This window comes from Pistacia vera, unplaced genomic scaffold (assembly GCF_008641045.1).
Source record: "Pistacia vera cultivar Batoury unplaced genomic scaffold, PisVer_v2 Contig940, whole genome shotgun sequence".
NCBI lineage: Eukaryota > Viridiplantae > Streptophyta > Magnoliopsida > Sapindales > Anacardiaceae > Pistacia > Pistacia vera.
The window spans coordinates 135,410-151,732 of NW_022196824.1; the positions used below are offsets into that span (position 1 = coordinate 135,410).

Sequence of the window (16,323 nt, forward strand, 5' to 3'; positions counted from 1 at the left end):
TTGTGGCTTAACTAGAAGAGTTATGTTGTCTTGCCACCGAGCTGGCATTTCCTTTCTTCACTGTTGCTTTAAATAGCTAATTAATTGGTTGATGTCCATATGTTTTTCGTGAATGGTAGCTATCATAACAGCTTAATCTTGAATTTTCATCTTAATTTAAATGCTACCATTATGATTAGTACTATAGGTGGGACTGTCTTTGTTAATTAGGTTAACTGTAACATAGTGAAGATAGAGTTGTTGAGATATCATCACTCCTCATTATTCATTGTTCCTAAGTGAGATGAGGATGCTATGTTTATGGAAGATATGTATGTTTCTTCTCGAGACTGTTCTCCAGGTTATGCAAAGTATATTCCTTCTTCTAAAGCTCATTCTTTCACTCCCTTTCCTGGAAACAAGATTAAAGAGATACAAAAATCAAAAACAAAAATTTGGATAAAATGGGAAGAGAGGTTGTATGTGATGTTTCTTTTTATTAATATTATTATCGCTTTATTTATTTGATATCTTTTTCAGAAGTCAACCCTTGTGCTTCGTTTATATCTATAAGCCTGAATCTTAATACACACAGGTCAAATAGTGCTTATGTTATATATGTATAGTTTTTCTTCTTCTTCTTCAAATTGTTATACTGTTATACATTATTGCTTTATTAGATGACATTGTTTCATTTAGTAATATATCAACATTTATTGAAGATGAACGATCCATTATCTGACTCAAACGAGTCTAATTTATTTTGCCCAGTTTCATTATTAGTTCATTTTGTAGCCATGTATACAAATGTATATATAGGGTCAACATACAATTTATTAGCATGCATTCTGATGGAGCATCCACAACTCTTTAAGACTAATAATTCGTAAGGTGTAGAGACTTCAGCCAAATTGGGTGTGAAAATTAAGAATGAATATCAATTACAAATTATCTCGCTCTAATTAAGCATTTCACCTTATTAAAAATATTATAAATCAAATATATAGTTTAATTAAATCACCCCTTTAAACCACAGACGTAGGGACTACTACTTCTATTTCCAAGCACCAAGAACAGTGTGAACGTACAAAAAAATTAAATACCATGATGATTACATGGGAGGGAATTAAGTAATTAGAATTCACAAAATCAATGTACTATCAAGAATTGAATTGAGTGAGGGATATAAAAGGACAAATATTAAATTCCACAAAGGATGTCAGGTGAGGGTATTTAAGAATACAAGTTCATCAGTTGATGGCAGTAGCTGATCATGATCTCTCTCAATTCTCAAAGATGAGATTGCCAAATTAATGCAGAGGGGGATTTGAATTGAATTAAATTTGCGTAGTCCAATGATTCTAAAGTGGTGTTATATTGTTTTGATATTGTATTTTCCAACATCTGGGCATTTGCATGTTCCCCACAATGTCTGGTGTCAGTAACATGATGAGCTTTCCATCTTAAGAAAGAGACAGATTTTTGTGTGTGGAAACCAAAACAAGAAGACTTCAAAACAATACTCACTCACTCACTTTAGTATTACTGTAAAAAGAAGGGGGAATGAGTGGACTGTGAAATGGCAGTAATGGGTCAAAATGAGGTCACCAAAGGTAATAAAAAGATGGTAAAGCGAATAGACATCTGCCTTCACAACAGTACACTATGTCTTTGTGAAAGACAACTGAGCATGCCATAAAGGAACCTAGTCGGCGCACGTCACCATCTTCATCCATTCATTCTCTCACATTGCTCTTGTTCTTCATTTGCTTTTGAGTTTTCTTTTTTCACATTTTCAAAGAAAAAGTGCCACTATTACTGATAAGAGCTTGTAACTTTTCTTTTTTAGATGCAGGGGGCATATATGCAAGAGGGATGGACCCAAGTCCAATGAAAAGTTGAAGTCTAGCCCAATTGTATCAGACCACCTTGGGACCCAGGTCCCAGTCCACCGTATGGCTAAAACAATTACCTTACTTACAAATACAAAGAATTGACTAGAAAAACTGAAAATGACCACCCCACATCCACAAGTCGTTTAAGTTTTGCATCGGCAGCGTTCAGCATGCTGTACAATTTTTACTATATATCCGAGTTTACTTGATTGATTGGTTCAGGAAATGAAGTCCATACTTCTCGGTCTTTCTTCCTAAGGAGAGCAGACTTCTTTACAAATCTTAAACGTAGTCAGCCTACAATAGTTATTTGATTAATTTTTTTTCTATATGCTTTGAGCAATTGTGAACTATAACATGATCCCATTTCATTAAAATAAGGAATTCATTTGATTGCCAAGCGTGTACAGTACAAACGTGGAAAACCAATCCCTTTTTTCCTTCTCTTTTCGAATTTTCAGTGGTTGATCAATTTAGTTAGTGATGGAAATCATGCTTAATCGCCAAANTTCTTCTCGAGACTGTTCTCCAGGTTATGCAAAGTATATTCCTTCTTCTAAAGCTCATTCTTTCACTCCCTTTCCTGGAAACAAGATTAAAAAGATACAAAAATCAAAAATAAAAATTTGGATAAAATGGGAAGAGAGGTTGTATGTGATGTTTCTTTTTATTAATATTATTATTGTTTTCTTTATTTGATATCTTTTTCAGAAGTCAACCCTTGTACTTCGTTTATATCTATAAGCCTGAATCTTAATACACACGGGTCAAATAGTGCATATGTTATATATATATAGTTCTTCTTCTTCTTCTTCAAATTGTTATACTGTTATACATTATTCGATAATATATATCTACATGGTGACATTGTTTCATTCAGTAATATATCAACATTTATTGAAGATGAACGATCCATTATCTGACTCAACCGAGTCTAATTTATTTTGTCAAGTTTCATTATTAGTTCATTTTGTAGCCATGTATACAAATGTATATATAGGGTCAACATACAATTTATTAGCATGCATTCTGATGGAGCATCCACAACTCTTTAAGACTAATAATTCGTAAGGTGTAGAGACTTCAGCCAAATTGGGTGTGAAAATTAAGAATGAATATCAATTACAAATTATCTCGCTCTAATTAAGCATTTCACCTTATTAAAAATATTATAAATCAAATATATAGTTTAATTAAATCACCCCTTTAAACCACAGACGTAGGGACTACTACTTCTATTTCCAAGCACCAAGAACAGTGTGAACGTACAAAAAAATTAAATACCATGATGATTACATGGGAGGGAATTAAGTAATTAGAATTCACAAAATCAATGTACTATCAAGAATTGAATTGAGTGAGGGATATAAAAGGACAAATATTAAATTCCACAAAGGATGTCAGGTGAGGGTATTTAAGAATACAAGTTCATCAGTTGATGGCAGTAGCTGATCATGATCTCTCTCAATTCTCAAAGATGAGATTGCCAAATTAATGCAGAGGGGGATTTGAATTGAATTAAATTTGCGTAGTCCAATGATTCTAAAGTGGTGTTATATTGTTTTGATATTGTATTTTCCAACATCTGGGCATTTGCATGTTCCCCACAATGTCTGGTGTCAGTAACATGATGAGCTTTCCATCTTAAGAAAGAGACAGATTTTTGTGTGTGGAAACCAAAACAAGAAGACTTCAAAACAATACTCACTCACTCACTTTAGTATTACTGTAAAAAGAAGGGGGAATGAGTGGACTGTGAAATGGCAGTAATGGGTCAAAATGAGGTCACCAAAGGTAATAAAAAGATGGTAAAGCGAATAGACATCTGCCTTCACAACAGTACACTATGTCTTTGTGAAAGACAACTGAGCATGCCATAAAGGAACCTAGTCGGCGCACGTCACCATCTTCATCCATTCATTCTCTCACATTGCTCTTGTTCTTCATTTGCTTTTGAGTTTTCTTTTTTCACATTTTCAAAGAAAAAGTGCCACTATTACTGATAAGAGCTTGTAACTTTTCTTTTTTAGATGCAGGGGGCATATATGCAAGAGGGATGGACCCAAGTCCAATGAAAAGTTGAAGTCTAGCCCAATTGTATCAGACCACCTTGGGACCCAGGTCCCAGTCCACCGTATGGCTAAAACAATTACCTTACTTACAAATACAAAGAATTGACTAGAAAAACTGAAAATGACCACCCCACATCCACAATTCGTTTAAGTTTTGCATCGGCAGCGTTTAGCATGCAGTACAATTTTTACTATATATCCGAGTTTACCTGATTGATTGGTTCAGGAAATTAAGTCCATACTTCTCAGTCTTTCTTCCTAAGGAGAGCAGACTTCTTTACAAACCTTAAACGTATTCAGCCTACAATAGTTATTTGATTAATTTTTTTTCTATATGCTTTGACCAATTGTGAACTATAACATGATCCCATTTCATTAAAATAAGGAATTCATTTGATTGCCAAGCGTGTACAGTACAAACCTGGGAAACCAATCCCTTTTTTCCTTCTCTTTTCGAATTTTCAGTGGTTGATCAATTTAGTTAGTGATGGAAATCATGCTTAATCGCCAAAATACACAGTGCCTCTTCAACCTAGCCAAAGGCCTAAAGCATAATATTAGATTTGAAGGTAATCAAGGTAGAATATAAATTACATAATGGTGAACTTCTCGTCCTGAGAGTGATAAAACATATAAAAATATCTTAATAAATATATATAACTTGCTGGCTCTACCTAAACTATTTTTAAAAAAAAAAAGGATTCCGAATTTCTCGTCTAATTTATAATTCACAGGAACCAAACATATCTAAGAAAAAGCTAAGAAGAAACCTAAAACTATTAATTATGAATAACAAGGGCAAAGGAACAAGAGTTGGCAGCACTTTAACAAAAACTGGTTAATAAGGTAAAAGACAAGTGATTTGGTTGAGAATTAAAAGTAGTTGCAGCACTCACGTTGTTGTCGTCCTTGTTCTTGCGATTGTCCATGTCTCTTCCTCTTACAATTTTCTTGCAGACTCAGTCAAATCCAACATCTTATGATACCTTAAACCCATTTCTTATACATATACATACATGAACCCAGGACAAAATCCTACAACAATGAATTTGATCTAATCAATGATCATCATTTATAAATATAAGTTAATTCTGTCCGTTCATTCTTTTAAACCACTATGCTTCTTTTTGTCTCCCTCATCAGAAAAGGGAAATTAAATATTTTATGGGCAAACAGAAAAGGCTGAAATATTACCATGTTTTTGTCCATGATATAACTTAAACAGGACATATATATGATGCTATATAACGTTAATTTAAGTTTGGTTTAAAATTTTGAGGGTGGAGGTATTTATTAAAATTGGGGTTAATTAGCCGTGGTACAGTTCAGTCAACATACGCTGATTTTTAAGAAAGGGTTAGATTGATAATATATTTTTTTAGTATTAATTCTATCATTCTCAAAGATGAATAAGTCGTCTGACCCAAAAAAGAAAAAGGAAAACGTTTAGAAAGAGCTGGAGATTGGCAGGCACAAATCATAAAAAAATGTATTGGTGGCACCTGTCTTAGTGCTGCCATTTTCCATGCAGACTCATTTCTACACGAAAACCAACTGCTTAATATCCCTGCCCTACTCTTTAATAAAAAAAAAATTCGGCCTGCAGNCATGTTTTTGTCCATGATATAACTTAAACAGGACATATATATGATGCTATATAACGTTAATTTAAGTTTGGTTTAAAATTTTGAGGGTGGAGGTATTTATTAAAATTGGGGTTAATTAGCCGTGGTACAGTTCAGTCAACATACGCTGATTTTTAAGAAAGGGTTAGATTGATAATATATTTTTTTAGTATTAATTCTATCATTCTCAAAGATGAATAAGTCGTCCGACCAAAAAAAGAAAAAGGAAAACGTTTAGAAAGAGCTGGAGATTGGCAGGCACAAATCATAAAAAAATGTATTGGTGGCACCTGTCTTAGTGCTGCCATTTTCCATGCAGACTCATTTCTACACGAAAACCAACTGCTTAATATCCCTGCCCTACTCTTTAATAAAAAAAAAAAAAAATTCGGCCTGCAGAATATAAATATGTGTATGCGAGAGACAGTGAGAGAGAGATAGAAGAAGCTGCACCAGAATTAAAGGATTTGTATATGAGACTAAACACGTACACGTTATATTTATCAATTAGTTTTTATCTCGAATAGCAACAAAATGTTGCTTCTTGAGATCAATCAAATTAAGCTTTTGCACATCTAAGATAACAGCCAGCTCTAATCTCTATTTGATATATAAGTGGAGTTGGTAGCTTTCAGATTAAATTTCTAATATCTATTTCAATGTCGTAGGCGACCAAGAAAGACAATAATATAATAGCTTTTTCTATTATATATAATTGATATATAGGTCACATAATCAAAACTCTCAATTAATTTAACATAATTATATATTCAATATATATCAGTAAATAGTAAAGTTTATGAAATTAAGTGATTTTGATTGTGATGAGTGATGACTAGATGGAAGATGACGGTTGTTTTCCGTTAACATGGTGCAGGAATAGCTTTTAGTTAAAAGACAAGTATAAAGTACAAAAATACACTGTTTCTTGATTTCTCATAGGAAGGTTCCTGCATCTTTCCTACCCAATCTAATAAGCAGGGCCTAATCTTAGCACCATCAATTCATGGTTATGTACTTGCAAATTTATATTTCTGCCATGGGTGTGTACTTTTTAATGAATTTCTTTGATTATATTCCACATTTACTTGGTTTAATAGTACTAATTTGGCTCTAACATCAATATGTGATGTTGTCGATTAATGAGCAATGAATTAATACCTGTATTCATTTGGTTAAAAACATGCAAATTTCTCAGTAATGTTGGAAATTGGACGTTCTTTATGTAGTATCAGCAAAGAACTTTAATTCTGTTTTACTATATATATACACACTAAAAAATTAAGATGCATCATGATATGTGGTTATGGAAATTTGGGAGTATATAATTATAATCTGTTATATTTATCAGTTATCTGTAAAAAAAAAAAAAAATTCAAAATTTATGAATATACACATCACCAGATTGATATACAAATGGCAGGCATAGATAATATATAAATGATGTGATAACTGTGTCTTATCAAAGCCTTATTTCAACTAATTCAAAAAAGTTTTACCCATAGTATTAAGAAATGTCTTAACGTACGTGTTTATAAGTAGAGATATTGACAGAAGAGAGAGATGAGATGAGATGAGAGATATATAAATGACAAATGAAAGAGCGCGTTAAGGAAAACATTAGATGATGATGAAAGCAACAAGAGCACTATTACGGACGGAGACAAATTATTCAAAGAAAATATTAAAAATACTGTAATTGTATCCTAAATATATAACTGCTGCCGGCTAACAGAGAAGTACTTTTCTTAGCAAACATCTAAGACTTCTCTCTCTCAAAATTCACATAGGTAATGACTATGTCGTTTATTTGTCTCTACTTGTCTCACCTAAGCATCCTTCTCATCTCTTTCTCATCGCTATAACATCCTCTCTCTCTTTCAATTCCTTCCTCCAGAAGAAACGTACGTTTTGAGTGAAATTTATAATTTAAGTCTTGTGTCATGGAATCCAACCCTCAAGAAGATTCAAAAAGCTCAAGCGAAGAAACTGATCGACCAGAGCAAGCAAACGATGATATGGGCACTGGCCGATCCTACGAGTGTGTCTTTTGCAAGAGAGGTTTCACTACGGCTCAGGCCTTGGGTGGGCACATGAATATTCATAGAAAAGATAGAGCAAAGAACAGGCCTACGTCACTTCCTTCTTCAATTTCGGGTAAAGCGGATCATGAGAGTTATGCAAATTCTATATCCTATGCGACTGTCCAAAGCTACCCACCTCATTATGCTATGGCTCCTGAGGTACACTATCAAACATTTTTTCCGGCATCATCGTGGGCTGAGAGACCGCTCCCTACGCATCATAGCAATGACTACTCTTATGGAAGAAATCCACAACATATGAATCCATTTGGAGATGATATTTCGCGAGGAAATCTCGGCTTGAGAGTCGGCCCTTCCCATGTAGCTGATGAGAAAGATAAGAGAGTAGGCACAAGTGAAGAAGATGAACTAGATTTGGAGCTTCGACTTGGTCATGATCCGTAGTATTTTATTACATATATATAATATCTATGAGTTATATATATGTAGTGGTATTTGTCATCTTGTACAGATGTGAATTGCTTAAGAAATTCGATGTTTCTTATGTGGGAAAGATTCAAGATTGTGAATAAGTTCGTATATTTTTCGCCTCAATAAGTATGTTTAAGCAAATCTTTATGCAATTTCAGTTGGTTGAGGACATGGAAGGAGAAGTGATAAGATGAATGCTTTCACAGATGCGATTTCCCGGAAGGAAGACATGGGAACTGATTCTATATCAACTACCAGCTACAGATTTTGAAGGTAGCTTTTGTTTCCTCCGTCTATTGTACGCATTAAAGCCTTATTTCATTAGGGTTTTGTTTGATGTTCTTCTTTTGTTATGCACTCGCTAGTATCTTTTTTCCCCTACTTTGATCTGGTTCATACTAGACTAAGAAGAATTTTGTATAATTTCAAGTTTGATGAAGTTCGATTCTCTTATGATCGATATGATAGCAATACCGATAATCAGAATTTTCTCTTTCATGCTGATAGAATAGAGAATTGCTCAAATAACCCACAACATAATTTGCAGTACTTATGTCGCAGTTTTGATTTCTTAGTAGCCCTAATTAATTGCTTGTTTAGAAAAGGGAGGAAACGCTATGATAAAAGATTAACCACCATCCACGGGATACCCCTGTCCATTATTCATGATTGCCCCATAAATAATCATGTAATGAAGCTTGTAATTAATTTCACGTACAATCTTAGTTACATTGTGTCTAGTAGCTTTACATTAAATGAATTGAAACCATTTGCATCCCGATAGCTTTATTTTGTTGTTTAATCCAGCTCAACCATCACATCATGTACCATTAATTACGAGCTGAGATACATTAGTAATTAAATTTCACACTTCTCTAAAGAGAGTACTACCGTAGTGTCTCTGTGCGCGTGCAAAAGGCTTACGAATATATCGATGAATTGGGTTTGAATTCCTTATTAATATTGTCTTATTGTTAATATGTTTTTTCGTCGTTAATCTCTTAGGATCGGAAACTTTACACTTGATGTATTGCATGACTAGAGTCATGTTTTCACCCCAAATCATGGATCCTGTATTATATTTGAGGGGAAAAAAGAAACTGCGGGCGCATGAAATAAAAGAGCACATATAGTTACTTGAACTAGGTTTAATAAATAGAAGAATGAAAAGAAAATCAGATTTCTAAGTAGTATAAGACCAAGAAGAAATTAAGTTCTGATAGAATTTAAGGTGGGTCTTGACTCCTCATCCAATAAAGCTTTGTTGAATGGGAGGATTACCCCCTCTTATAACACAATAGGGTTGAGTGTGCCTAATCGGTGTAAGACTCTAACACTTTCCCTCACGGTCAAGCCCATATGGTGGGTTATGCTTATTGATGGAGGTAGTTGCTGGCTCTAACTTCTTACCCGCTGGTCAAGCGCTCAGCTCAATTGAATTTGTCTCTGATACCATGATAGAATTTGAGGTGGGTCTGATTTCTCATCTAATAAGGTCTTGTTGAATGGAAGGATTATCTCCCCTTATAACCCAATAAGCTTGAGCGTGCTTAGTTGGTGTGAGACTCCAACAAGTTCTTTATGCTTACTCTTTATTAAAATTCAAATGGAAGATTAGATGATTACAAACCTCTAGATTCTTGGTAGCTAAAATATTTCCCATTCAATATTTTGATTTATCCATTGTGGCTCACTGGCTTGTATTTTCTGATGACATGCCTGTAATTTTAGATGCACAGCATCGCTTGATCTTTTCAACAAAAGTTAATGTAATGGATTTTCTGGTAAGGTTATATTGATTTGTTGTTAGATAGATATATATATATATATATGCATGCTGAATGGCTCTAAATCCGCTTGGTTCTTTCTTGCCTCTACGTTAGTGTTAATTAATTAGGTTTCAAAATATTAATCTCGGTAGAAATAGAATTCAATGTTTTGGTTGCTTTTATTTCAATTAAAATCTCTCTCTCTATATACAACCGGAGCAAGGAGATGAAACTATGTATTTATTAGTTAATTTAGAAAATTGATCTATAGATTAATATACTTTTGAGAGATTTAGTACTGTAAGTTCAGCCAACCAGGTAGCTAGAAAGGGTTATATTAACAATAAACAAGAGCTTCATATCCATAATTCTCCGTCATCAATCTGGTTCTAATTAAAAGTCATCAGTTTCCTAGCTAGCTATCATCGCCTTATAAAAGTGGAGAAGCTCAATTAGGTCTCAGACAAGTGTTGTTGTGTTTTTGGATTTGATGAACACAAAGTTTACCATTTCTGTATATTCATATGCATGTATTGTTGGATGTGGGATGTGGGATGAGGGATTTGTGAGATGCAGAATGAGGAAGTGCTAGTAATATAGAGTAGTGCATGCATACATGATCATGCATGAGTTGACAATTAAGAAGGTGATTTCCATAATAGGTTTTGCATTAATTTGGGCAGCCTAATCATTCAGCGATATCTATTTGCATGATAACTAAACTTTACCAAAACTTAAAGCCATGGACTCTACCTCTTGCTTCTGAATCAAGTATATAGATGAATTAGATATACTCTGGTCTGGCCGGCCTTCACAATTAACATAAACACTAGTATATTTATTATGACACGTAATTTTCCATTTGTAACTATAAATTAATTCAAGAGCCGACTTCCTAATCATATTTAGTTGCACTAGTAATTCAAGGGGCAGAATTCATTCATCAACAATTTTGTTACATATACTGCATGTTGAAGTATTTTGTAGAATTAAAATAAATAAATAAAATACTTGTTTATCAAACATCTCTCCTGAAAAAATATTAAATAATTGTTGAAAGAAGGTTATAGGTGGGTAGGTAGCCAAGAATCATACATAAAAGAGAAATTTCTGGGAAGGTGTCACGGGTACAGGAAGAGATCCTTTAATTTCACGAATATATTGTTGTCGACGTCGTGATGGGAAATGGATGGATGTCTGATGTCTCCAAGGAGAGAATGCCAAACTTTATACATAGAGTCTATCGACTACACAGTCGAACACAATTGTGCTACTTTAATAAAATTTCATCGATTTCCATGTTAATCATAATTCTTTGAATTTTGACAACCTTATCCAATATATAGTTCTTTAGACAGTGAAATAGGAAACATATCTACAATTTTTTTAAAGTATTATATGCCTCTAATAAGGAGGTAAATGATAATATAAGAGATCTACAATATTTTTCAAAATTCATGTGTGTAATATTTTACATTTCACTTATCTCTCAAGGGTAAGAAAATAAGAGTAAACAACTTTTCTCCACCCAAATAATGGTTTAATGACACTTTCTAATCTATGGACTTTTAAAATACTATTTTACTATCCAAAACACAATTCTATTAGTAAATTTCATTGTAAATATGGGCAGAATGATCAAAAGTCCGTTATAGAAAAGGGTAGAATGGTTAAGTGCTGATTTCCTGTGACACACACCCACCACGCGGCCATCATTTTCAGGCCATTGTCAGCCTGAATCCTGCCCTGTGGAGCCCTCCCTCCACCACCACAACATTCTCCACCACCCCCAACAACAAAACCCCACCCTTTTTCCCCTGCCAGCAGTCGTCATTCGCCAACCACAACATCCACGTCGCATGACTGTCCTTCGTTGGATTCTGGCAAAATGCAATGGTGATAATCCCTCCCTCCTCGACCTCTAACTCACCAGCTTCTCCCCTTCAAAAGCCCCACACTCCCCCACCCCAATCGAACTTTGATCACTGCTGCCCCCTCTTTAGAGTTTTTTGCGATTTTCTTCAATTTTGGTTGAAATACTCATCGAAAATCCCTCTTGTCATCACCTATCGCACAACCAATGTCCCCCTTTAAGAAACCCCTATACTCCCGACCCGGTTGCTTGCTGATTGTCATCCACCACACACTTGCAATCAATCAATAATTAATGATGGAGATATTTTTGTCTTCATAATAAATATAACTGTATTTAATGAAGATTATTAATGAAATATAACATTTGGTTCTATGGGTGGAAAAGTATTATTAGACCATTATTTGGATGAGAAAAAGCCGTTTACTCTATAAAATAATAATATTGTGAATAAGTGTATTAAATATATTGTTAAAAACTGGACTGTCTTTAATGTATTTTATTTTAGAATACGTGTCAAGAATACCAGCGAAACAAAACTTAGATGATATCAATGCATCCAAAAATGATTTTTTTCCAATAAATAAATTAAAATATCTATTATTTTTTTAATGGTCTTAAAATGTGCTTTAAGGCGTATGTTAAATTTGCATTTTGCAAGGATTAGTTTATTGTAACAAAATTATTATTTATTAATACAAAAAAATCTAATAATTTGTGAATAGAAGTTAGATCTATTCATTAATTCTTTTTAATATTGAGAAATTTTAAAGTTAGACTTAAAAGTTAAAATAATGGAAGTTGAAACAAAACGAAAAGCACCAGTGGTCTAGTGGTAGAATAGTACCCTGCCACGGTACAGACCCGGGTTCGATTCCCGGCTGGTGCATTTGTTTTTTTTTTTTTCCTAAATTTCATTTTATAATTTATTTGTCCATTTTGATACCATTTTATTTATCAAAAGGCAAATGACAATTTTGATTAGGCTAAAGCTATAAACGGAAAACAGATTTTTGAATTTGGGTTTTCCAAGTTTGATTATTTAAACCAATATGCTACTTCAAATATGCTTCATGTTCTTGCGAAGATATGAGAAAATTTATCTCAGGACCAGCAACACCAGCCAGACTATCTATTTCTTATTCTTGACCCCTAACATTATAAGTCCATTCCGGTTTAAATTGCATGCATATCAAATTAATATTTTGACACTTTCTGCTTGAACCAACCGTTGAAAATACGTAAAGGAAGTATACTATCGTTGTGAGTAAACAATGCGGGGTCCTTAAGTTAGTACTGGATTAGTTTAAAGGTTCACTGGACATTCAAAGAGCAGTACTGTTCAGCTACTTCAACAAAAGCTTCCACAGGCTGGGTTAGCCACAGACGAGTAGATAGTACCTCAGGGAACAGAAGGGGTTATTTCACACTTCATAAAGTTGGTATAATGCAGGAGCCCAAAACAACCTCTATCCATTTTAATAACTGTTTTATAGAATAAAATCTCTTTATACAACCACACCATAATTCCTTACATGCAACAGGTACATTGATTACAGTAAAAAGGTCATCCCAGTTCTAACATAAAGCTGCCAGCTGCATCAAATACATCATAAGTTGTTTACCTAGTGAGATAGTATACAATCAGGAAAATGACCAGAAATGATGCAACAAGGGTAAACATTCTCCTGCTTGATTTGGTCTCGAACACCTGTTACAGTAAATCAAGATAATCATAATTATGTAATCGGATGTGATAATAATAAAGGATAACAAAAGCACAGTTTTCATTTGCACAAGAAGGTCACATAGTCTGCATACCATTTTAAACTTATCCATGGTTCCTGACAAGATTCCTCTTGATGAATCCATATCATTGCCCTGAAACCCAATTCACATATGTAAACAAAAATAAATAAATATCAAAGCAACAAAATACAAAAGAGAGATAAACTGCAGTATACATACCATTCGATCCAGCATGCGGTTGTGGGTCTCCACCTCCTCATTTATATCACCCGACAGCTGTTTTGAACAAACATAATCAGGAAACTCTTGGGAAATTTCAAGATTATAAAGCTAGATACTGTACAAAATCTCGTTCATATATACATATAATTTCCTGTTTTTCAGAGATGGGTATCATAATTTCAAATAACAAGCCCTATGCTTAAACTTCTTCTAAAAATGAACTTTTGAGGGAGCTCTGGCTCAAATATTGTAATTCTGACATCATCAAATAAAAGGGTAATGCTTCATATGAAAACTTTAGGAGCATAACAGCTTTCATCTACTGAAAAAGAAGAATTTGAAGAAGCTCCCGTTGCTGGGAAAACAAAGAAAACAACAGGTATTCAGGAAAGATATAAATGTTATTCCAACCAAGATACCTATAAAATTCTAAATACTCATTTAATTCCTCCATTCACCTTCTGTCATTTTCTTTATCCCATCCACCTTCGAAACAGTCAAAAGGAGCATAACTGAATCAAGTGAAAACACCAAGAAGACCTTATAATTTTGTGACTTGATAGAGAGTATGTCTTACAATTGTACCAAAGTTTAGTGGACAAGATATAACTTACTCTCTTCAGAAGAATGACTCTATCTTGCAATCCTTCCATAGCTCTTTCATTATCATGCTCATCAATTTCATGGGAGTAAGAAGAAGAGGCTCTAATGCCACCCTCCTCAATGTCATCAAAAAGTGAAACTTTATTATTACGGTAATCCCTGCAAAAGGAAAAAAAAAATAGATAAATCGAAATAAACCAAAATGGCCAGAAGATATATCACAAACAAAAGGAGTTTCATCAAGATGAGATGTGGTCAGACTAAGCACAAAACAACTTTAACTCGATGAGGATGACAAATGGTTGGTGTGAGAAGCAATTATCGAGATTTGAGGCCACAAGCCAGGAAAAATTGCAACCTAGATCTGAAGACAGACAATGACAAAGTGTCTTATACAGAGAGGGTAATCTTTAACCTTAAAAGTTATATGATATCATAACGTCAATGGGCTACAACTGTATAGGTATACCAAGAGTATAACCTGAACCCACAGAATACATATAATTCATGATCATTTAACAATGGTCCATCAAGAGGAAATAAAGATAGTGATGGCCACATTGTACATTGTAGGGTATATATGTGAATACAATGCCCAAGATAGTAAGTTGATTTCAACTGTTTAAGAAAACAACAAAAATATAATCATATGGTTTTAGGAATCCTATAGTGTGTTTGGACCCTTTTTTACACTATTAAAAGTGCATCACAAATAGTTAAGTGTTTTTGTGCCACTTTATAGTTTTAAGCTTAAGTGCTTTTTGAGATTTTTAAATTTTTTGTAGAAAGCTTGAACCAATTGCATTATTAGAGTCAGTATACAAGTGGTTAAAATTCTGCCTAATTCAGAGTTGCTTGATAGGATTCGAGTGTGTTCATCAAAAACTTGTGAATTTCCCTATCTTCTACTTTCTTCTCATAGATGAGTAAACTTCTTTTGAACTATAATTTCTTCATTTTCCAAATAGCTCAAATCAAGAAACAACCATTCATATTATCATAAGTAACACTGCCAACGAGAATGCAGCAACCAACCTCTACATACTCATTCCAGAGTGAAACAGCATCATAACATAAGAGTAGCAAGAAACTGACCAAATCCGACCAAAAACATAATTAACGATTTAGGTATAAACCTCATAAGAAACAAACAGATCTCGGTAGACGGTAAGTATCAACAAGAAATAAATCCGATACACCAGATATCCATAGAAGAAAGGAAGCAAGTAATAGAACTTTGATTTAACTAACCTTCTGGAATTCATGGCTCAAAGATCAAAGAATCTGCTCACTTCTCTGCCTCTAGATTCCGCTTTTGAATGCTCTAAAGCGTGTTCCTATAAAAAAAATTCAAAAAATTAAACAAAAACAATCGCACGAGTAATCAAATGAAGAGATATTAACGCATGAAGAAATCCAAATAATTCAGAAAAATGTTGAGAAACATTTAAAATTTGGATCTAAATTTATCTCGTAAATAAAATTACAGTAATAGAAACCATATAAGATTTTTAACCAAAAAATCAGATCTGAGAGCGGAGACAATTAAACCTGGAAGAGAGATTGAGAGTGAAGAGGCGTTACCCTTGGAGGGGAGGTGAAATTCCCGTGCGGTAGTAGAGAACCTCAACTGCTCAAGAGAGAAAATGGGTGAGTTTTTTTTTTTTTTTTCTTATATATATATATATATATATATATATAAAGCGAGGCAGAGGTATGAATTGTAATGTAATAGTAATGGAGGTAAAACATGCATTGCAACATCTTAATCTTAACCTCTACCGTGTTTGGGGGTATAGAATGTACTTCACCTTTCGTGGGGTCTACGTATAATGTCATCTTCATCGTCTATTTCTTGATTTTTGAAATTTTGGACTACCGGATAAGAACTGAACCACTTAGCCACGTCAGAATGTTTTTCACTCAATTGAAGCAGCTTGTGTTAGTTAAGAAATAAGCAATGTTACTCAATTCCAATCACTTCTCCAAAATTCACATATAACTCCTATGTTATCTTATT

General features: G+C 33.8%; 2 protein-coding genes and 1 non-coding gene across 4 annotated transcripts; 2 read left to right on the forward strand and 1 right to left on the reverse strand.

The window, feature by feature from the left end:
* Positions 1 to 7,340: 7,340 nt before the first annotated feature.
* Positions 7,341 to 8,585, forward strand: LOC116120680 (transcriptional regulator SUPERMAN-like). The gene has a single exon (XM_031406653.1). It carries the CDS (start codon positions 7,515 to 7,517, stop codon positions 8,058 to 8,060), a length of 546 nt encoding a protein of 181 aa, XP_031262513.1. The 5' UTR covers positions 7,341 to 7,514; the 3' UTR covers positions 8,061 to 8,585.
* A 3,962-nt stretch (positions 8,586 to 12,547) lies between these two features.
* Positions 12,548 to 12,618, forward strand: TRNAG-GCC. The gene has a single exon. It is a non-coding gene; the product is annotated as a tRNA-Gly (tRNA).
* Positions 12,619 to 13,199: 581 nt separating this feature from the next.
* Positions 13,200 to 15,996, reverse strand: LOC116120645 (bet1-like SNARE 1-1). Of its 2 annotated transcripts, none has more exons than XM_031406609.1 (6): positions 15,855 to 15,996; positions 15,555 to 15,640; positions 14,315 to 14,462; positions 13,698 to 13,754; positions 13,551 to 13,610; positions 13,200 to 13,440 (listed from the first exon to the last, which is right to left on the reverse strand). In XM_031406609.1, exons 2-6 carry the CDS (start codon positions 15,566 to 15,568, stop codon positions 13,351 to 13,353), a joined length of 369 nt encoding a protein of 122 aa, XP_031262469.1. In that variant the 5' UTR covers positions 15,569 to 15,640; positions 15,855 to 15,996; the 3' UTR covers positions 13,200 to 13,350. The 2 variants fall into 2 exon arrangements, with proteins under 2 accessions (XP_031262469.1, XP_031262470.1); XM_031406610.1 differs by having other exon boundaries at positions 15,888 to 15,986.
* Between the last annotated feature and the right edge of the window lie 327 nt (positions 15,997 to 16,323).